Source organism: Dasypus novemcinctus, chromosome 5 (assembly GCF_030445035.2).
Source record: "Dasypus novemcinctus isolate mDasNov1 chromosome 5, mDasNov1.1.hap2, whole genome shotgun sequence".
NCBI lineage: Eukaryota > Metazoa > Chordata > Mammalia > Cingulata > Dasypodidae > Dasypus > Dasypus novemcinctus.
In genome coordinates, this window is record NC_080677.1 from 118,276,225 (window position 1) to 118,300,288 (window position 24,064).

The 24,064-nt window shown below is 40.1% G+C and overlaps 1 protein-coding gene across 5 annotated transcripts in view; it reads right to left on the reverse strand.

Annotated features, from left to right (window-relative positions):
- The window catches only part of ATP6V0A4 (ATPase H+ transporting V0 subunit a4), a 122,964-nt gene that overhangs the window by 13,896 nt on the left and 85,004 nt on the right, over positions 1-24,064 (reverse strand). For all 5 annotated transcript variants that reach the window (XR_009185893.1, XM_058297440.1, XM_058297441.2 and 2 more), the window contains 3 exons: positions 23,389-23,605; positions 19,193-19,294; positions 12,714-12,821 (listed from right to left, as the gene is read on the reverse strand). Coding sequence is in view for 4 of the 5 variants with exons in the window: in XM_058297440.1 (XP_058153423.1) it covers positions 12,714-12,821; positions 19,193-19,294; positions 23,389-23,605 (427 nt within the window). In the remaining variant the exon portion in view is untranslated. The remainder of the gene's footprint in view (positions 1-12,713; positions 12,822-19,192; positions 19,295-23,388; positions 23,606-24,064) is intronic.

A 24,064-nucleotide genomic window follows, 5' to 3' on the forward strand; every position in this document is an offset into this window, starting at 1 on the left:
ACAGAATGACAGGGAAAAAAAAACACATGATCACTTCAATCAGTGCAGAAAGGGCACGTGGCAAAATACAGCACCCTTTCTTGATAAAAAAAAAAACACTTAGAACACTAGGAATAGAAGGAAACTTCCTCAACATGTTAAAGGGCATATATGAAAAGCATACAACTAACAATTATACAATGGTGAAAGACTGAAAGCTTTTCCTCTAAGATCAGGAACAAGACGAGGATGCCCACTTTCACCACTGTTATTCAACATTGTATGGGAAGTGCTTGCTAGAGCAATTAGGCAAGAGAAATAAATAAAAGGCCTCCAAATTGGAAAGGATGAAGCAAAACTTTCCCTATTTGTAGTAATGAACCTATATACAGAAAATCCTATAACAGCTATATAAAGCTCCTACAGCTAGTAAATTAATTCAGCAAAGTGGCAGGGTACAAGATCACACCAATAATCAGTAGTGCTTCTACACACAAGCAGTGAACAATCAGAACAAGAAATCAAGAAAAAAATTCCATTCACAATAGCAATTAAAAGAATCACATATCTAGGAATAAGTCTAATCAAGGATGTTAAGGACTTGTGCACAGAAAACTACGAACAATTGCTAAAAGAAATTAAAGAAGACCTAAATAAATGGAAGGATATTCCATGTTCATGGATTGGAAGACTAAATATCACTAAGATGTCAATACTACCCAAAGCAATTTATAGATTCATTACAATTCCAATAAAAATTCCAAGAATCTTCTTTGCAGAAATGGAAAAGCCAGTCATCAAATTTAAATGGAAATGGAAGACCCTGTAATATTCATATAAAGGCAGTGGTCACTAGAGGTTCTGAAGGGAGGCAGAGGGAAGAATAAATGTAACATGGGGCATTTTGGGGACACTGGAATCATTCTGCTTGACATTGCAATGACATATACAGGCCATTTTATATTTTGTCAAGGCCTATAAAATTGTGTGGTGCAAAGTGTAAACCATAATGTAAATTATAGACCATGTTTAGTAGCAATACTTCAAAATGTATTCATCAATTGTAGCAAATGTTTCACACTAATGAAAGATGCTGTTAATGGCTAAAAGTGTGGGAAGGGGAAGGGACGAGGTATATGGGAATCCCCCATATTTTTGATGTAACATTTATGTAACCTAAAGTTTCTTTTAAAAAATAATTTTAAAACAATTTTATATGGAAAGGTACAGGGTCCCAAATAGCTAAAACCATCTTAAAAAACAAGAGTGAGGTTAAAAGACCCACACTTGCCAATCTTAAAACTTATTACAAAGCCACAGTAATCAAAATAGCATGTTACTAACACAAGGACAGACATATAGATCAATGCAATATAACTGAGAGTTCAGAAATCAATCCTTATACCTCTGGTCAACTGACTTTTGACAAGGTGGCAAAGTTGGGAAAGAACAGTCTCTTCAAAAAATGATGCTGGGAAAACTGGATTGTCATTTGTAAAAAAAAAAAAAAAGTAGGACCCTGTGATGGTTAGGCTAATGTGTCAACTCAGCCAGGTAATTATGCCCAGTTGTTTGGTCAAACAAGCACTGGGCTAACTGTAATACAAGGGCATTTATGGACTTTAGTCACCATTGTCTTTACTGCAGTGGTAAATCATAGATAGTCGATTACAATTACATCAATCCGGGAGATTGCCATCAGCAATGAGTGATGCTTTATCCAATCAGTTAAATGCCTTGAAAGGGGAAGTGACTCCAGCATTGAGTGAGAATTTCCCAGCTCATCTTTGGACAGCTGGCATCTTCCAGAACTCATCAAGAACCTTCATTGGACTTTCATTGGAGCTCCTGGTTGCAGCCTGCCTACAGAACCTGGATTTGTGCATTCCCATGGTCACATAAGAGACTCTGATGAAATCTCTTACTATTGACAGATGCCTCTTTTTAAAAAAATATATTTATTTTTCTTCCCTTCACCCCTGTTGTCTGCTCTCTGTGTCCATTCACTGTGTGTTCTTCTGTGTCCATTTTCATTCCTGCCATGTAGCACTGGGAAACAGTTGCTTTTTTGTTGCATCATCTTGCTGCATCAGCTCTCCAAGTGTGCAGCCCCACTCCTGGGGCAGGCTGTGCTTTTTTGCACAGGGCAGCTCTCCTTGCAGGGCACACTCTTTGCACATGGGGCACTCCTATGCAGGGGACACCCCTGCATGGTACGGCACTCCTTGTGTGCGGCAGCACTGCATGTGGGCCAGTTCACCACACAGGTCAGGAGGCCCTGGGTATCGAACCCTGGGCCCTCCCTATGGTAGGTGGATGCTTTATCAGTTTATCCACAACTGCTTACCAAGGTATCTCTTGTTGATTCTGTTTCCCTAGAGAACCCTGACTAATACAGGCTCTTACCTCACAAAAATCAACTCGAAATGGATCAAAGACCTAAATATAAGAACCAGAACTTACAGTTCAGAGCTCTTAGAAGAAAAAAATAGGGAAACATTTTTAGAGCATTTTGTTAGGCAATGGTTTCTTAGACTTTATATCAAAAGCATAAGCAACTAAAGAAAAAAATAGATAAATGGGACCTCCTCAAAAGTAAAAATTTCTGTGCAAAGGACTTTATTATGAAGTAAAAAGACAACCTACACAATAGGAGAAAAGACTTGGAATACACATACCCGATAAGGGATTAATATTCAGCATATATAAAGAAATCTTTCAACTTAAAAACAAAAGCTAAACAACCCAACTTAAAAATGGGCAAAGACTTCAACAGACTTCTCTGAAAAGAATAAATACAAATGGCCAGAAAGCACCTGAAAAGCTGTTCAACATCAATAGCCATCAGGTACATGCAAATTACAACCAAAATGAGGGAATTGTGGGGAGATGGCATTTGCACTAATAGGCAGAGTTCAATCCTCTCACAAAAACAACAAAGAAAGAGCCAAAAGCTATCCGAGGGACCTGCTTTGGGGGTCAGAAGACCAGGACAGTGCTATATAACTCCAAGGCGGGAAAGGGGCAAAGAGACAAAGAAGTTGAAACAACAAACACGAGTTACCAAGCCCCCACAGCAGCTGGGAAGGGCTCCCCTTCCCCACTCCCAAGATAAGCCCCTGGCTCACTGCAGCTGACTGAGAGGGAAACAGACACCTTCCTCCCTGCCAGCTGTTTCAAAGGAAAAGGGGGGGAGGGGGAGTGGTAGTCAGGGGACTTTTCTTCAGTGAATACAGCCAGCAGAGCCTGCTTTGAATCTCAGTTCTGGAGATTCAGTACAGGAACACAGGAAAACCCAGACTGAAATACCTCTGTGGAAAGTGCACTGATGAGCTCCATCTGTGGGCCAGTCTGGAAATTGCATGGACAAAAACTTGTCTGTTCTGTCTGTATCCTAATCCCTGGGAGAGAATCTGTACTCCACTGATTTTGAAAACTTAAGCCAGGCAATTTTAAAGACTTAGAATTAAATAAAACAATATCAAAGAAGAGCTTGAAAAAAATACCCAAAAAGAGAGAAATTGACCATCAGGGTAAATTCACCAACCTATTCAGATGCTTGCATGTCAGCAAAAAATTACAAGCCATCCTAGGAAACAGGAAAAGATGGCCCAGCCTAAAGAACTAACAAAATATCCTTAAGAGATAAGGATTTAAGACAAGTAATCAGTGATAATCATGATTCTCCTAAATCACTTCAGAGAATTTTTTAAAATATGGCAAAGGAAATAAAGGATATTAAGAAGACACTGGCTGAACATGAAAAATTTGAAAACCTACAAAGAAAAGTAACAGACCTTATGGGAATGAAAGACATGATGGAGGAAATTTTAAAAATATATTGGAGATACATAAGAGCAGATTTTTTTTAAGATTTATTTTTTATTTATTTCTCTCCCCTTCCCCCGCCCCCCAGTTGTCTGCTCTCTGTGTCCATTCTCTGTGTGTTCTTCTGTGACCGCTTCTATCCTTATCAGCAGCACCAAGAATCTGTGTTTCTTTTTGTTGTGTCATCATGTTGTGTCAGTTCTCCGTGTGTGCAGCGCCATTCTTGGGCAGGCTGCACTTTCTTTCACACTGGGCAGCTCTCCTTATGGGGCGCACTCCTTGCGTGTGGGGCTCCCCTACATGGGGGACACCCCTGTGTGGCAGGGTACTCCTTGCGTGTATCAGCATTGCGCATGAGCCAGCTTCACATGTGTCAAGGAGGCCCAGGGTTTGAACCGCAGACCTCCCATGTGGTAGACGGACGCCCTAACCACTGGGCCAAGTCCGTTTCCCCAAGAGCAGATTTTAAATGCTCAAAGACAGAATTAGTGATTTCAAGGACAGACCATCTGAACCGAAAAATACAGGAGAACAGAAAAAAAATGGAACAGAGTTTCAGGGAATTGAATGACAATGTACAATGCACAAACATTCACATTATCAGTGCCCTAGAAAGAGAAAAGAATGAAAAAGGGCCAGAAGGAATATTTGAGGAAATAATGACTGATAACTTCCCAACCCTTATGTAAGACATAAATATCAATAAGAAGGATAATGCACCCCAAACAAAATAAATCCAAATATACCTACCCCTAGACACACATTATTCAGTTTGTCAAATATCAGAGATAGAGGATTCTGAAAGCAACAAGAGAAAAGCAAAACATCACTTATAATGGAAACTCAGTAAGATTAAGTGCCAGCTCTCAGAAACCATGGAGGCAAGAACGTGGTATGATGTATTTAAGGTACTGAAAGAAAAAAACTGTCAGTCAAGAATTCTGTGTCTGGCAAACTGTCCTTCAGAAATGAGGGTGATGGGAAGCGGACTCGGTCCAGTGGTTAGGGCATCCGTCTACCACATGGGAGGTCCACGTTCAACCTGGGCCTCCCTGACCCGTGTGGAGATGGCCCATGCACAGTGCTGATGCGCGCAAGGAGTGCCGTGCCATGAAGGGGTGTCCCAGCGTAGGGAAGCCCCACACGCAAGGAGTGCACCCCGTAAGGAGAGCCGCCCAGCGTGAAAGAAAGTGCAGCCTGCCCAGGAATGGCACCGCACACACGGAGAGCTGACACAACAAGATGATGCAACAAAAAGAAACACAGATTCCCGTGCCGCTGACAACAACAGAAGCGAACAAAGTAGAACACACAGCAAATAGACACAGAGAACAGATAACTGGGGTGGGGAGTGGGAAGGGGAGAGAAAGAAATAAAATAAATAAATCTTAAAAAAAAAAATGAGGGTGAGGGAGTGATGTGGCTCAAACAATTGACCTCCCACATGGGAGGTCCCAAGTTTGGTTCCAGTGACTCCTGAAGAAAAAAAAAAGCAAAACAAACAAACAAAATAATCCAACTCAGGGAAGCCAATGCGGCTCAGTTGTTGAGTGCTGACTTCTCATATACAAGCCAGTACCAACCCCTAATACCTCAAAAAAAAAGAAAAAAAAAGTAGTTTAGTCTTCACAGACGAACAAAAACTGAAAAAATAACCAGATTTTCTGAGGTTCAAACCCCGGCCTCCTTGACCCAGGTGGAGCTGGCCCATGTGCAGTGCTGATGCGCGCAAGGAGTGCCATGCCATGCAGGGGTGTCCCCCACGTAGGGGAGCCCCATGCACAAGGAGTATGCTCCATAAGGAGAGCCGCCCAGCGCGAAAGAAAGTGCAGCCTGCCCAGGAATGGTGCCGCTCACACGGAGAGCTGACACAACAAGATGATGCAACAGAAAGAAACACAGATTCCCGTGCCGCTGTCAACAACAGAAGCCAACAAAGAAGACGATGCAGCAAATAAACACAGAGAATAAAAAACCAGGGTTGGGGGTGGGGGAAGGGGGAGAGAAATAAATAAATAAATAAATCTTTTAAAAAAAAAAGAGCAGAATTACAAGAAATACTAAAGGGAGTGCTGCAGCCTGAAAGGAAAAAACAAGGGTGAGAGATTTGGAGAAGAGTTTAGAAAGGAAGATTATTAGGAAGGATAAACTAAAGGATAAGAACACAGACAATAGAATGATATGACAAAAGAGAGCTGAAGGACAAAATGGATGAAGTAAGTAATGCCTTTACAGTAATAACACTGACTGTTACTCCCCAAACAAAAGACATAGGCTGATAGAATGGATAAAAAAATATGAGTCATCTATATGTTGTCTACAAGAGACCCAAGTCAAACATAAGGACACAACCAGGTTAAAAGTGCAAAGTTGGAAAAAGGTATCCCATGCAAATAGTAACCAAAAAAGAGCTGGAATAGCAATACTAATATTGGACAAAATAGATTTCAAATGCAAAACTGTTATAAGGTATGAGGAAGGTCATTATGTATTAATAAAAGGGACAGTTCAACAAGAAGAAATAACTATACTATATACTTATGCAACTAACCTGAGTGCTCCAAGATACCTGAGAAATATTGGTAAAACTGAAAGGAGAAAGTGATGTCTCTACAATAATAGTTGGAGAGTGCAACACACCACTCTCAATATTGGATAGAACATCTGGATCGACAATAACTAAAGAAACAGAGTACTTGATAATACGATAAATGAACTAGACCTAAAAGACATCTATAGAGCAATGCACCCCCAAAACAGCAGGATATACATTCTTTTCAAGTGTTCATAGATCCTTCTCCAAGACAGACCACATGTTGGACCACAAAACAAGCTTCAATAAATTTAAAAAGATTGAAATTATACAAAACACTTTCTCTGATCATAACAGAGTGAAGCTGGAAATCAATAATGGACATAAAAAGGGAAATTTGTAAATATATGGAGATTAAAAAAACATTCTCTAAATCAGTGGGTCAAAGAAGAAATTGCAAGAGAATTCATCAAATATCCTGAGACAAATGAAAATGAGAACATCATATCAAAACCTATGGGATACTGCAAAGGCAGTGCTGAGAGAGAAATTTATAGCCCTCAATGCTTATATTAAAAAAGAAGTAAGAGCTAAAATTGAAGATCTAACTGCATTCCTGGAGGAAATAGGTAAAGAAAAGCAAACTAATCACAAACCAAACTGAAGGAAAGAAATAAAGATCAGAGCAGAAATAAATGAAATTGAAACAAAAAAAAACAACAGAGAGAATTAACAAAACCAAAAGCTGGTTCTTTGAGATCAACAAAATTGACAAACCCTTAGCTAGAGTGACAAAGAAAAAGACAGAAAAGACACAAATAAAATCAGCAGTGGGGGGGACGACAACGACATTACCACTGGCCCCACAGAAATAAGAGCTCGTAAGAGGATACTGTGAACAACTGTATGCCAAAACCCTAGACAATATAGATGAAATGGGCAAATTCCTAGAAACACACAAACCACCTAGACAATATAGATGAAATGGACAAATTCCTAGAAACACACAAACCACCTACACTAGTTCTGGAAGAAATAGAAGACTTCAACAACCCAATTACAAGTGAAGAGATTGAAACAGTCATCAAAAACCTTCCAAAGATGAAAAGCCCAGGACAAGATGGTTTCACAGGGCAGTTTTACCAATCATTCAATGATAATCTAATACCAATCTTGCACAAGCTCTTCCAAAAAACTGAACATAAAAGAACACTACCAAACTCATTCTGTGAAGCCAATATCACCTTATACCAAAACCAGATACAGACACTACAAAAAAAAATTATAGACCAATATCTCTAATGAATAGAGATGCAAAATACTCAACAAAATACTTGCAAACTGAGTCCAAAGTACATTAAAAGAATTATACACCACGATGAAGTGGGTTGTATCCCAGGTATGCAAGGGTGGTTCAACACAAGAAAATCCATTGATAAATTGAAGAGAAATCTCATGTCCCTCTCAATTGATGCAGAAAAGGCAGTTGACAAAATACAGCACCTTTTCTTGGAAAGAACACTCAAAAGATAGGCATAGTATGATGCTTTCTCAATATGGTAAAGTACATATATGAAAAATCTACAGCTATCATTGTACTCAATGTTGAAAGACTGAAACCTTTCTGCTGAGATGAGGAACAAGACAAGGATGCCCATTGTCACCATTATTATTCAATATTGTGATAGAGGTTCTAGCTAGAGCAATTAGGCTAGATAAAGAAGTAAAACTTTCACTATTTGCCGATGATGGATTCTATATCTAGAATCTCCTGAAAAATCCAAAACAAAGCTACTATAACTAATAGACAAGTTCAGGAAAGTGGCAGGATACAAAGTTAATATACAAAAATCAATAGCATTTCTATACACTACTGATGTGCAATCTGAGAAGGGAATCGGGAAAAAAAATTCCATTTGTAATACCAACTAAAACAATCAAATATTTAGGAATAACCTTAACCAAGGACATAAAGGACCTATATTCAGAAAACTACAAAACATTGCTAAAAGAAACTGAAAAAGACTTAAATAAATGGAAGGACATTCCATGTTCATAGATTAGAAGACTAAATATCATTATGATGTCAATTCTACCCAAACTGATTTACAGATTCAACACAATCCCAATAAAAATCCCATCAACATTTTTTGCAGAAGTGGAAAAAACTAATTATCAAAATTTATTTGGAAGGGTAAGGGGCCCTGAATAGCCAAAAAGATCTTTAAAAAGAAGCATGAACTTGGAGGACTCTCACTTTCCAACTTCAAAACATATTTACTTAGCTCCAGTGATTAAAAACAGCATGGTACTGGCATAAAGACAGACACATTGACCAATGGAACCAAATCAAGAACTCAGAAATAGGCCCTCACATCTACAATCAAGTAATTATATACAAGGTGATGAAGCCTTCCCAACTGTGCCAGAACAGTCTATTCAACAAATGGTACTGGGAGAACTGGATATCCATATCCAAAAGAAAGAAAAAAGACCCCTATCTCACGCCATATACAAATATTAACTTAAAATGAATCAAGGACCTAAATATAAAGTGGCAATCATAAAACTCTTAGAAGAAAATGTAGGAAAATATCTTCAAGATCTTGTGGTAGGCAGTAGTTACTTAAATCTTATACCCAAAGCATGAACAACAAAAGAAAATATAATAGGACTGCCTCAAAATTAAACACTTTTGCACTTCAAAGGACTTTGTCACAAGGGTGAGAAGGCAGCTGACTCAATGGGAGAAAATATTTGGCAATCACCTATCCAATAAGGGTTTAATATCCATGACAAAGAGATCATACAACTCAACAATAAAAGACAAACAACCCAATTAAAAAATGGGCAAAACACATGAAAGACAATTATCCAAAAAAGAAATATAAATGGCAAAGAAACACATGAAAAAGTGTTCAACATCACTAGTGATTGGGGAAATGCAAATCAAAATTACAATGTAAAATCATTTCACACCTATTAGACCAGCCACTATTAAAAAGTCAGAAAACCTTAAACTGTGGGGAGGATGTAAAAGATAGGAACACTTGTTCACTGTTGCTGGGAATGCAGAATGGTACAGCCACTGTGGAGGACTGTTGGGCAGTTCCTAAGGAAGTTGAATATAGTTTTGCCATGTGACCCAGAAATACCATTACTAGGTATATACCCAGAAGAATTGAAAGCAGAGACACCTGCACACCAAAGTTCATAATGGCATTATTCAGGATTGCCAAAAGATGGAAACAACCCAGGTGTCCATCAAGTGATGAATGGATAAACAAACTATGGTGTATACACACAATGGAATTTTATGCAGCTGTAAGAAATAAAGTCGTGAAGTACATGGATGAACCTGGGGGGCATTATGTTGAGTGAAGCAAGTCAGACACAAAAGGACAAATTCTGTATGATTGCACTATTATGAACAAATACATTGTGTAAACTCATGGAATTAAAAATTAGAATATAGGTCACCCGAAAATAGAATGAGGTTAGAGAATGGAAAACTGAGGTTTAATCTGTGCAGAACTGGTAAAACGATTGTTTGTAAATCTTTGGAAATGAATAGAAATAGTGAAGCATATCATGGTGTTTATAACTAGCAAGGCTATTTATATGGGTGTGACAGTGGTTGAAAAGGAAAGTCTAAGGTCATGCATATTACTAGAAGGAAAGCTAAAAACTGTGTGGCAGTTTGATATCATTTATGAATTCCAAAAAAAGATATTTGATTATGTTTATAAACAGGTCTGTTCCTCTGAGCATGATACCCTTTGATTGTATTAGATTCAGCTGAGATGTCTTTGATTTATTATTAAGATTAGGGCTTTGATTCTACCATGTTATTAGAGTAACTCAGTTTGAGTCCCCACCCCCTTTGTGGGCTATATAAATGGATGCCCAATCAAGAACACACAAGCAGATACACAGAGAAGACACACAGAGGAATGAGAGAGCTCCATAGATACAGAAGAGGAGAGAATTTGTCAGCTTTGATCCTGTGGCCCCAGGAAGAGAGATGAGTCATTCACCTGATAGTTTACAGCTGACTTTGTGAAGAGACCAGAGCAGCTGAGCCCAGAAAGAAACAAGCATTCCAGCCTACTGCTGAGATCAGAAAAAACTGAGCCATAAGGGGAAAGAGGAAGGCTGAACCCTCTCAGAGATAGGCAGCCATCTTGCTTTGACACATGGCAACAGACTTGGGTGAGGAAGTACCTCTTATGGTACCTTGGGTTGGACTCTTTATGACCTTATAACTTTAAGCTTATCCCCCAAATAAATAACCCTATATAAAAGCCAACAGATTTCTAGTACTATATATCAGCACCCCTTTGGCTGACTAATACAAACTGGTATTGTATATGATAGCAAAACCTCATGTAAAACACAAATATGGGTGATATTGCATATATAAGACTGTTTCTACAAAATTTACATACAAATATACTAGAAAGAAGGAAAAAAATAGCAGCTATGGACAGCAAGGGAAGCATAGAGAGAATGAGAGGTGATGAATTTTGTTTATTATTATTATTGGAATAATGAAAGTACTCAAAGAATGATTGAAGTGATGAATGCACAAATATGTGATTATCCCAAATACCATTGATTGTATACTTTGGATGGTTTTATGCTTATTAATATGTACCAATAAAATTGATTTGTTAAAAAAAAAACGAGATACCATTTCACACCCACTAGAATGGCTGCTTTTAAAAAGAAAAACAAAATGTAAAATAACAAATTTTGGAGAGGATGCAGAAAAATAGGAACACTCATTCATTGCTGGTGGCAATGTAAAATAGTGCAGTCCCTGTAGAAGATGGTTTGACAGTTCCTCAGAAAGCTAAGTGCAGAACTATACATGACCTGGCAATTCCACTAAGTATATACCCCAAAAGAATTGAAAGCTAAGACTCAAGCAGATATTTGCACAACAGTGTTAATAGTGGAATTATTCACAATTGCCAAAAGATGGAAGCAACCCAAGTATCCATCAGTCAATAAATGGATAAATAAAATGTGGTATATACATACAACAGAATATTATTTTGCCATAAAAAGGAATAAGTTCTGATAACAACATGAATGACAACGCAAGTGAAAGCATCAGGTTGAGTGAAATAAGTCAGACCCAAAAGGACACACTTATATGAGCTCACTGATTTGAAGCAATTAGAATAAGCAAATGCAGAGTCAGAGTCTAGAATATAGATCACTTATCCCTACCTGTGGGGATAGGGAATGTGAAGTTAAGGCCTAAAATGCACAGGATTCCTATCTGGAATTAAGGAAATGTTTAGTAATGGATGGTGGTGATGGTAGCACAACATTGTGGACATTAATTAATAGCACTGAAATACATATCTGAATATGATCAGAAGGGGAAACATTAGAGTATATAATAGATAATAAAATAAAAAAAATTTTTTAAATCCATGGAACTACACTATAACAAAAAGTGAACCCTAAATTTAACCATGGGCTTTAATTAATAGTACAATTATAAAAATGTGCTCTCAACTGCACAAATGTTTTACACCAGTGAAAGGTGTTGGTGGTAGGGTGGTATATGGGAATTCTGCATTTATGAATGATTGTTTTGTAAACCCACAACTTCTCTAAAAAAGGAAAAACAACAACAACATAAACAGCTAGCTGCCTTCACCTGGGAAAATGGGGTATACATTCCTGAGGAGAGAGTGGCAGCCCTTAAACAGAAAAGGGTAGAGCAGGGATGAAGAAACCAAACAATTCATGCATTCACAGAAGAGGCAGATAACACTACAAAGCTGAGAAAAGTGAACAAAGTCATGACAGAGCTAAGACTCAGGTAAGAGAACAAAGCGGAAGCTAGGGCATGCTTATGTGGGAGAGGAAGGCAGGGGAAATATTCCCTTAACTGAATACAGAGGGCTAGATGTGGGCTCTGCCCTCATTGTTTGATGGGGAATGATGGGAAAGATCTTAGTAGATGTAGCCAACTTCCCAGGGTTTGGTTCTGAGCCAAGGAGGCATAGTAGCTTAGGACCTTCTATGACACTAGACCTGAGACAGATATTCAGTCGCTCACACTGATACAGCAGAACCTGGGCTAAAACACTAAAATACCCCCATGACTGGATGGTAAACAGCTATTGCTCTGATCCTCTTCAGTGCTGTCCCTTCCCTGGAACCTCCCCAACATCCCACGAAGCAATGACAAAGCTTCTGCCCAGTGGGGGCCTCTGGAAGGTCCCAGCTCCACTGTCTGTGTCCATCCAGATGAATGGGTCGCATATTTTGAATATCATCACTGACTAGATCCTACTTCTAGAATCTGTACAAACTGGGAAGTCTTCCTCATGTGTCTAATCCCAGATACCTCTTCCTCATGGTCGTCCTGAGCCCTCTTGCCAGAACCAATGGAACGGTTTGCACAGTCGCCTTCAGTGTTCTCCACGGAGTCTTCTTGGACCGTGGATAACTGTAGCTGTCAACAAACCAAAGAAACGAAGAGTACTAAATTCACTCTTGGAAGTAAAATTGTAACAATTTTATATGATAGAAAATACAAGTTCTTATTAAATATTGACTATGTACCAGATATTGTCCTAAACTCTGCATGTATTATTTCCTTTAGTGTTTAAAACAATTCTTTTATGCAAGCATGATTATCATCCCACTTTACAAAGAGGGAAACTACTGCATAGAAAGATAAGAAATTTGCCCCAGATCACAGAGTAAGGCTAGTAAGGAACAGAGCCAGGATTAAAACCCAAACAGTCTAATCCCAGGGCATGTGCTTTCCTCATGATGCTACAGAATGTGCCAAATTAACAGTACATTCTACCATAATTCTTACAGTAAGTCAAGGCAATGTACAACAATGCCTTTCTATTATTAAAAGATAAATAGGGAACTGATGTGACTCAAGAAGTTGGGTGCCCGCCTCCCATATAGGAGGTCCCAGGTTTGGTTCCTGAGGTCTCCTAGAGAAGATGAGCAGATGCAATGAGATGACACAACAAGCAGGGAATGAGTGTGGCTCGGGCAATTGGGCACCTGCCTCCCACATGGTAGATGGTGGGTTCGGTTCCCAGTGCCTCCTAAAGAAGATGAATAGGCAGCAAGTAGACACAAGGAGTGGAGACAATGAGCAGACACTGAGCAGAGAGAATAAGCAGACAATGAATGGACAATGAACAGACAGATGAGGGAGCCACCTTGGGGGGACTCCCTCATAAAATGGTTAGCTGTATGCTTGACACACCCTTGTAACATAAACAGCCAGGTTTCTATAGGCAAAATTAACTGAGAGATTAATCAATGTTGGGAATTGAATCATGCCCCTTACAAAAAGCAGTTCAAGTTCCAACCCCTGGTCTTATGGATGTAAACCCAATTTACACAGGACCTTTGAAGATGTTATGAGTTCAGACGTGGCCAAACTGAATGAGGGAGGGCCTTAACCCAATATGGCTGAAGTCCTTATGAGCAAAGGAAACTGGACACAGAAAGAGAAGCCTCGGGGAGCAGCCAGAAGATGGAAGTCAACTGAACCCAAAAGAGAAAGGAAAAGACTCCATCTTGTGCATTGCCATGTAATGGAAAAGCCAAGGAATCCCAAAGGAAAAAATTCTAGGTATAATTATCCCTCAGGCTAACTCAGGTTGTATCCCTAAATTTGTACAGGGTATTTCCTTTAAGCCACTGGGAATCTTAATGTCCCAAACCCAAAGGTTTTCCTAGAATGATTTCATGGTAGTGGTATTGTAAATAGGACACTGAAATAACTTCCCCTTTCTCTTTTTAGCAAATCTACCACTAATATTTGCATGACCCTAGGGGAAGGGTAAAAAATGGAAGCCTACATATTAAACAAAATATGCTCTATCCTCTTACTTTGATAAATAAATCCTTAAAAAACTTGGAAGGTCAGGTTCAAATTCAGAATTCCACACCAACACGTGGCAGCACAGGAGAGCTGGCCCTATACCACAGCACAACCTATTCCTTCTCACCTCTGGTTTTTAACCCATCATGAGGAACTTTGTAGACACACATATGGACACCGCAGCCCACAATGTTCAAATTTCATCTTCACTCTCCACAGACAGTTACCCCTTGGCCACCCAGGTATACTGTTATGGATTAAATTGTGTCCTCCAAAAAGACATGTTCAAGGGAAGCAGACTTGGCCCAGTGGATAGAGCATCTGCCTATCACATGGCAGGTCCGGGGTTCAAACCCCGGGCCTCCTTGACCCGTGTGGAGCTGGCCCATGCGTAGTGCAGATGCGCACAAGGAGTGCCCTGCCACGCAGGGGTGTCCCCGCATAGGGGAGCCCCACACGCAAGGAGTGCGCCCCGTAAGGAGAGCCGCCCAGCAGGAAAGAAAGTGCAGCCTGCCCAGGAATGGTGCCGCACACACGGAGAACTGACGCAGCACGATGACACAACAACAAAGAGACACAGATTCCCATGCCGCTTACAAGAGAAAGCGGACAAAAGAAGAACACGCAACGAATGGATACAGAGAACAGACAACTGGGGTGAGGGGCGGGGGAAGGGGAGAGAGGGGAAAAAAAGACATGTTCAGTTTTAATCCCCCAGTTCCGTGAATGTGACCCTATTTGGAAATTGGATCTTTGAAGATGTTATTAGTTAAAATGAAGCCAAAATGCCTGATGAGGAGAAATTTGGACACAGACAAAGAGGGAAGACAGCCTTGTGGCAGAGGCGGAAATAGTTATGCCACGAGTCAAACACCACAGACTGCTGGCAAGCCAGCATTGGAACCCAATAGCCTTCAGAGGGGGGAGCGGGTGTGGCTCAAGTGACTCGGCTTCCGCGTACCGTATGGAAGGAACTGGGTTAAGGCATGCCCACATGGCGAACCAGCGCCTGTGCGGTGAGCCGGTGCATGCACAGTGAGTCATGCAGTAAGATGACGACGCAACAAAGGAGATGAAGAGGAAAGTCAAGGTGAGGTGCAACAGAAACCCGAGGAACTGAGGTGGTGCAAGAGGTAGGGAACCCCTCTCCACATCAGAGGTCCCCAGGATCGAATCCCAGTGAATCCTAAAGGAGAAAAAAGAGAAAACAAAAAGAGAAATAGTCAAAGAAGATCACACAGCGAATGGACACAGACAGCAAAAACAGCAGGGTAGGGGCGGGGAAGGGGAAAAAACAGGCTTCAGAGGAAGCATGGCCCTGCCAACTCCTAGAGATTCCAGACTTGTAGCCTCCAGAACTGTGAGACAATGAATTCGTGTTTTAAGCCACCCAGTGTGTGGTAGTTTGTTATGGCAGCATATACCAGTGAAACAGTCGGCACTCAAAATGCTGAGGGAAAAGGTTCAGAAGTGGGTGCAGGTCCATTTGGGCAGAAATTCCAGAGTGCCAGGTCAGGGTAAACCTTTCCTCTTTTTTTTTTTTTTTTTTAACAATTACATCTCTATTTTATTATACTCTAAAATATACAGGAATCTGGATGTACTGAAAGAGTGCAAGTAAATATAGTATTCAAGCAGTCGCTATTTGTATGTATATGCTCATTAATTCTTCAAAAAACCACAAAATTATCAAATAGATCATAACACTGTTCTGTGTTTTCATACTTTATATTCAGAAAAACCAGCTGATAATTTTACAATGCCATAAAGTTAACCTTTCCTCTTGACCCCATGGTCTTCTTACCCCATGATAATGTTAACAGTACTCTGTGTTTCTGAAATTCTATTTAATTTCTCCTTAAGCTCAGAGAATCAAAGGAATGGAAAAAAATATCAAAGAAATGGAAGACAGTTTCTCCACTTCCAATCCTAAACTCCAGCCTTTTTTGCTCATTATCCTTGAACTGGTTAAAAAGAAAATGAATAATTTTATAGCAGTGTGATATTGGACTTGGTGTGTCCTGGGACTAACTTCTCCTTGGTTGAAATATACTTTACAGTCCCCTCACCAAACATCTCGCAGTGCTTAAGCTGGGTGTCATGGGAAGTAAAACGTATAGCAATCCATTTTAAATTAGTTACTGGTACCTTTCTAAAATACATGTGCCAAAACACATGCACAAGAATGTTTACAGCAGCTCTTCTGTAATTACTAAAATTAAAAATAACCCAATTAACCATCAACATATGAAAGAATAAATAAGTTGTATTTACTATAAAGAGCATACACAAGAATCTCTCAAACATAACACTGGATGACAGAAGCCAGACAGAGAAGAGTACTTGCTATATGATTTCATTTACACAAAGTTCAAGAACAGGGAAAACCATGGCATTAGAAGCTAGGAAAATGTTTGCCCTCAGTGTGAGAATGATGGGAAGGAGGCATGAGGGACTTGTAAGGCTCTGATGATGCTCCGTGTTCTGATCTAAGTGCTGGTTACATCAATGTATTCACTCTGTGGTACTTCACTAACCTGTGTCCTTATCATCTGTGCACTTTTCTGTGTATTATGCATCAATAAAGTTAACAATGGAAAACACATATGTGCACAATAAAGATTTTACATAGAAATGCAAAGTAACATCACCATGATCTGAGCCACGAGAGTGAGGAAGGGGACCATGACAATGAGTCAGCAGGGGGAGGGGAGCGTGACTGGGCACAGGGCACAGAAAGGGAGGCCCAGGCGGCCCCGGGGACCAGCCACCGGAGGGGGTACTCATTGGCTTTCCTTGAAGGCATGAGAATCCAGGGCCATATCGCAGGTGGCCTCCTAGGGAAGGGGTTTTCAAACCATGTTCTGTAGGGGCCCAGAGCCCTAGAGGTTGACAGAGGCTGCATGCATGGGGCCTCTGCTCGTATCCCATGAGGTTTCCATCAGAACAAATACATACTCTCAATGTATTGGGCCTCCTTATGGATTCGCTGGGGAAAGGGGAGATGCAGGGTAAATAGCACCACACAGAGTCAGGTCTTGAATGGAGGCAGTGGAAAACTTTTCATACCTAAAAGAATCACCAGGACTCCAATGAGGGCCTAGGGAACCAACCATCAGGGGAGCCTCCCAAGGGCCAAGCAGTCTTCAAGAGCTCCGGCTATAGAAAGTCAGCTTTTTGTTGTTGTTTTATTGTTTTGTTTTGTTTTGTTTTGCTTTGTTGAGGTACCTGGTCAAGGATTGAACCCTGGACCTCATATGTGGGAAGCTGGCACTCAACCACTGAGCCACATCAGCTCCCTTGAATTGGTTTTTTCATTTGTTTGCTTGTTGTTTTTGGTTTGACTGATGTTTTTAGGAGGTCCATGGACCGAACCCAAGACCTCCCGTATAGGAAGCAGGCACTCAACCACTCAAGCCACATCCGCTCTGCAGAGTCAGTTTTAAGTGGTAACATCCAAGATGGTAGATTTATAGAAGACCTCTATACTTTCTTCCCTTGAGTACACGTCAATTGGTGGGGAAAGGGGGGAAATCTACCACTTTGAGATCAGCAACTGCTTAAACAGCTTTTGTGGTACAAATAGCAAGGCAAGTTATCAATTTATAGTCTTGGGACTTGGATGAGCCAGCAGTAGCCAGGCCTTCAATTCATCAACAAGTTAAGTTCTGAGAAAAGAGAATTGTACCTTCCTCCATATTTGCACCATCCTTTGAAATACCTGGTCAGCTGTTTGGACAAGCTTCCAACCAACTGCCCTTTACCGTATTTGTCCCTCACCAATTACCAAATAATAAATAAGCATTCTTTGTTTTGACTTCCTCTTTATTTATAGCCCATAAAATTTAAGTTGATTTCAGATACGCTTTGGAACTAGTCAAGACTGGAAGGAAATAAAGAGGTGGTGGAAGGAGACGCAGGTGATATTAGAAAAAGGGCACCTCTAGGGACAGGCCTACTGAACTCAAGTCTAATTGTACCTGGGATTCTGTCCCTACCATTCTCCAGGTCAATATTCAACGAAGATATCAGAAAAATAAAATTTAATCTGAAAATATCCACAACCATCTAAAACATACTTCAGCAGAGTAGGTATAGTTCAGTGGGTGAGTGCCTGCTTTACATGTACAAGGTCCCAGGTTCAATCACCAGTACCTACTAAAAAAAATAAAATAGTAAAAAAAAAAAAATAGTAAAAAAAAAATAGTAATAGTAAAACATACCTCAATTCAACACATCCCACCTACTCTTTTGCATTAATGGAGGAAAGCAAAACTGATAATCCCAAACAGCATTTGTGTATCATTTTAGACTTTGATGTTCCCTGGAGGGTAAAACTCCTAAATCCTATTTGACTTAGGCTGATATTAAAGCCCTTTTTATCTCTTGAATATATCTAAGGCTCAAGAGTAGCTTAAACAAAAGGAGGAAACAGGTCAAAACCAATATCTGGCAATGGGGGGGGGAAATCAGAAAGAAGCCCTGACTGTATTTGAATATTAACTACTCTAGTTGTCTTACAAAGTCTATGACATAATGTAGTAAATCTCACAACTTCAGAATTCCAATGGAAAACTACTTTCAATGTTCATTTAAAAACTAAAATAGGAAGATACTTTTGTCTTGAGCTAATAAAATAATGACTTTTATACCCTTGTACATCTTTACCACTAGCCTCAACATACACACACACACACACACACACAATACCCTTGAGCAAACTTTGTAGGACATAACATTTAAATATACTGGTCTTTAATACAGAATTAGGCTAGAAATAAGAAGGTGTAGAGGGAAAGTCTAACTCTACAGAAGGTACCACATTTGGTTTGGGTTAGTTTCTCAACAAGTTACCACCATCCTTCAGGCCCAGGTAAGCCCAATTTTCTCTATATATCCTAGACATCTATTTCCAAAGAACCCACATTCCAACCCACAGTAAATGAATTGAAATCAATGGTCCTTACCTGGGATTTCCGGTGATTGGCTCTTAGAATGAATGGCTTAATCAGAAGCATCCATGGCACAGAAATCAAAGCCATAATAACAAGGAAACTTTGGATTTCTTGCTGTAAAATCAAAATGGTGAAATTCCATCATTTTAACATGGTAAAAATGTTAAATGAGGATCATTTCAGTAGCACTTCATTTTGAGAGTGCTGAAGCATTTCAACAAATCCATTCATCTTCACATCTCGGAATATTCCTATTGCAGAGAGAGAAATTTCATTCCAGTGGCACCTGTCCAATACACGGCAGACACTGGAAACTCATTCTCTTTATTCCTTCTTCTCTAAACTAGCCCCAATTATGGGATCATGCCATTTGTAATCAGTCCTTTTAACAAGACATAATCATGAGATATACCCTAAAGGGAACTTTATTCTTCCCTGGTCTTGAATGACGCCCCCCCTTCATTGCCCCCCTGAAACAGATAATGTTATGTCCTACAAAGTTTGCTCAAGGGTATTGTGTGTGTGTGTGTGTGTGTGTGTGTGTGTTGATTCTAGTGGTAGTTAAAGATGTACAAGGGTGTAAAAGTCATTTTATTAGCTCAAGACAAGGGTATCTTCCTATTTTAGTTTTTAAATGAACATTGAAAGTTGTTTTCCATTGGAATTCTGAAGTTGTGAGATTAACTAGAGTAGTTAATATTCAAATACAGTCAGGGCTTCTGTTCCAGGGGGCAGTGTTCCCCTGGTCTTGAATGAAAACCGTGGCAGGCCGTGTAACGTCACAGGCCACTCTCCAGTAATCAAAAGCCCTCAGGGGAAGCGGACATGGCTCAACTGATAGGGTGTCCTTCTACCAGATGGAGGGTCCAGGGTTCGATCCCCAGGACCTCCTGACCCATGTGGTGAGCTGGCCCATGCTCAGTGCTGCCGCGCTCAAGAGTGCTGTGCTGTGAAGGGGCGCCCCCACATAGGGGTGCCCCACATGCAAGGAGTGCACCCCGCACACACAGAGAGCTGATGCAGCAAGATGACGCAAGAACAAAAAAGAGATTTAGTTTCCCAGTGCCGCTGGATAATACAAGCAGACACAGAAGGACACACAGCGAATGGACACATGAGTGGACAACGGGAGGGGAGGGGGAGAGAAATAAATAAAAAATAAATCTTAAAAAAAAATAACCAAAAAAGCCCTCAGGACACTTTCAAGTGACAAACACTGTCTCAATCTGTAATTTCATACATTTAGTACAAGGTAATAATTACAGCTCTCTTGCTCTCACTCTCAAAAACAAAAAACAACAACAACAAAAAGGATAAAAATTTCCTCACACTCTCTAGCCTGACTTTTCTCTCTTCCATGTGGTGAGTTATGGGAATAGGTTCTGGGATACTCACTTTGAAATCTCATGGTGTCTCTTTTCACAATTCACTTCTTCTTTTTAAGATGTATTTATTTATCCCCCCACACCCCCACCTTGTTGTTTGCACTCCCTGTCTGCTCTCTGTGTCTGTCGGTTGTGTGCTCTCTCTGTAGGGCTGGTCTTTCTTTAGGAGACACCGGGAACCAAACCCAGGACCTCCCATGTGGAAAGGAGGTGCCCAACTGCTGGAGCCACATCTGCTCCCTCCTTGTTGTGTCTCTCATTGTGTCATATGCATCAGCTCGCTGCACTAGCCCTTTCCATGTGGGAAGCAGGCACCCAACTGTTTAAACCACATCTACTTCCCTCTCACAATTCACTTTAGAATGAGGCATCAGTGGCCTTGGTGCCTCTGGTGAAACCTATGAGGAGTCCCATTTAGCTCCTGTTACATATTTCCTTTCACATCCTCATGACCCCGCTTCTCTTTTTAATCTCCTGGCTAGTCACCAGTTTTGAAGAGTTAACCTATAGCTGCTATGGTCAAAAGAACCAGGAAATCTCTGAAAGCTTGGTCAGAGTTTTTGAAAAGGAATAGAAGCTGGGTGCAAGAAGGAAAAGGGGAAATGTTTTATGAACTTGTACATTTCTCCAACCATTCTTACCAAGTTCTTGGTGAATGCCAGGAGACAATTTATTTATCCCAGTTGTAGCAAGATTTACTCTATCAATGGGAACACCTCATCTGCTCAATCTTCTACTTTCACTCCACTTTTTTTTTAGGTCTCGGGACCAGGGACTGAACCTCAGACCTCGTATACGGGAAGCTGGTGCTCAACCACTGAGCCACATTGGCTCCCATCACTCCACTTCTAAACGTTCAAAAGAGGAAGGGGAATCACATGAATATGCACTGAATCTGTCAATTCTAGTGCCTTCACACGACACCTACCTCATTGCCTTTTATTCATTTTTATACAACAATCCTTTTTTACCCTCTCATGACGTACAAAGCAACCAGAGACTGATGTATACTTGTTGTTTTCTTTCTGCCAAAGCAGTGTTATTTGTTAACTTCCATTGTCTCTTCTAGCTACATAACTAGGAAATGAGGTTATGGAAATTTCAAACTGTGTCAAGTTAAATGATCTCATACTAAAGAGTGGGGAAACCAGCCAAGTCTAAGTAATGTTATTGAATGGGAAAAAATGCAAAAAAGTCATTCCCTATGCAATGCTCATCCTTCTATATCCCATACTAATGAAGAATTTCTTCAGTCTTTGTGAAGATAGTTAGCACATGAATCTACTCAGAGAGTGTGTATACTTTCCCAAAAGAAAAGACTTGTTTGGGAAATCTAAATAAACTCTAGACTCAAGCACTGAGTAAATGAACTTTCCAAATATATTCACTTAATGGCAACAGCCTATAGATGTTTCAAGGTTACCATCCATGCATAACCAAAAGGCACCACCAAAGTAAGGTGGAATACCACAAAAGAGCTTTCACAAGTAAATTTCTTCTCTGATTAATATCTAAAATCACACCCAAATTGAACGGAGTGGCTCAAACAGATACTTGAATGCCACTGTTTATAGCAGCATTTCTCACAATAAGCAAAAGGTGGAAGCAACCCAATTATCCATTAACAGATGAAAGGATAAACAAAATGTGGAATACTATTCAGCCATAACAAGGAATGAAGGTCTGATACATGTTAACAACATGGATGAACCTTGAAGACATCACAGCAAGTGAAATAAGCTGGACAAAAAAAGTACAAATATTTTATGATCTCACTTATACGGAATGCGTAGAATAAGCAAATTCACAGAGACAGAAAGTAGATTACAAGGTATGAGGGGTTGGGGGTTGAGGGGAGGAATGGAGTTAATGCTTAATTGGTGCAGAGTTTCTTTTTGGGATGACAGAAAAGTTTTGGTAATAGAGGTGGTGATGGGACCGTAACACTGTGAATGTAATTAATACCACTGAATTTTACCACAATAAAAAGCTTGGAAAAAAATGACTCTATGAAAATTCCATCACAAGGCATTTTTCTCCCCTTATAATTTGATGCTTGCATAGGGAAAGAGACCACACCAAGACTCAAATTTATGAGAATGTGCATGGCTAAAGGAGCAGGGTGACTTTAACCACGACATCCAGAATGAGAGATCACCAGCAGGTAACGTTTGCACTCAAGGGTCCCCTGGCATTGAACTAGCTCTACAGCTTAATCCAAGGAATCAGGACCTATATAAGTGGGCCCTCCTTTGGTGAAAATATCCTCAAACAATGTCACCAGGTAGCAAAAGAAATGAAAAAAGAAAAAAGAAAAATAAGTATCTCCAACTAGCCATAGAAGCTCATAGGAAAACATGAGATTGCATGAGAGTTTTCCAGGAACCAACTACTTATGAAAAGGGAGGAATTCCTCTTCTTGATTCTATTTTCACTTTTCTTTCTTGTGAACTTTAACTAGACTATGCTTTTATAATATTATTTAAAACTATTATATTTTAAAGCCCTATTTAAAGCATTTAGTTTCAAGCCAATCAATTTGAAATATTGTTTTTCTTCCTTCTCATCCAACTGTACAGGTCAGTTTTTACTATAAACCCCACAGCAACAACCCCTCAAGTATTACCTAAACAGGAATGGTGGGGGCCCCGCCATGCTTGTATATTCATTTAATAAGACCTTTTGGAAATGTAAAGAACTTAAGACCCTTGCTAGGATGCTAAGATAGCTCTGCCTTGCAAATAACTCCTCTTTGCAATTCTCCAGAGTAGGACAGAGATTTGACATAATCAAGTGGATAAAAGAAGGAAGAAAAACAATTACCTGATGTTTGTACAGGGGCTCATTAGACGGGTCATTATAGTTAAACAGAAACATGTTGATGAAGTGGATGAGGATGCTGGGAGCATGCTGGGACATGTGGACATCGAACTGGCACCATTTAAAAATAATCATGAAAACCAGGTATCCAAACAGGCACAGGATAAAAATCATCTCCGGAATAAATTGCAGAGTGATGTTGAGAGTCTTTCTGAAGTATCTGGGGGTGGAAAACACACAAGAATACAAGAATAACTGAGGAAACATTAGCTAACTAATTATCTCCCCAAAGCACAAAATCTTCATTTTTTGGAACCTGTGTCCATTCTCCTGGCAAGCAACAATTAAGTATGGATGGACAAGAGAAAGTATTTTCTCAGAAAAGATCCAGAGAGAACCAGGACCTAGCAGGTAAAATCATGCCAACATAGAATATGGGTGATGTGACCATAGCCGAGCATACAGAACTAGCTCACACTAGCACATTTGGAGGCAAAAGGACATATTACAGAGACCTCAAAGCTTTTCTCCTAAGGATGCTCTAAGACAGCGATCAGCAAGTGATGGCTCACAGGCCAAATCAAGCCCATCGCCTGTTTTTGTGCAGCCTGCAAGCTAGGAATGGTTTCTATGGTTTTATTTGTGGACCCAGGACCAGGGATTGAATCCAGGACCTCGT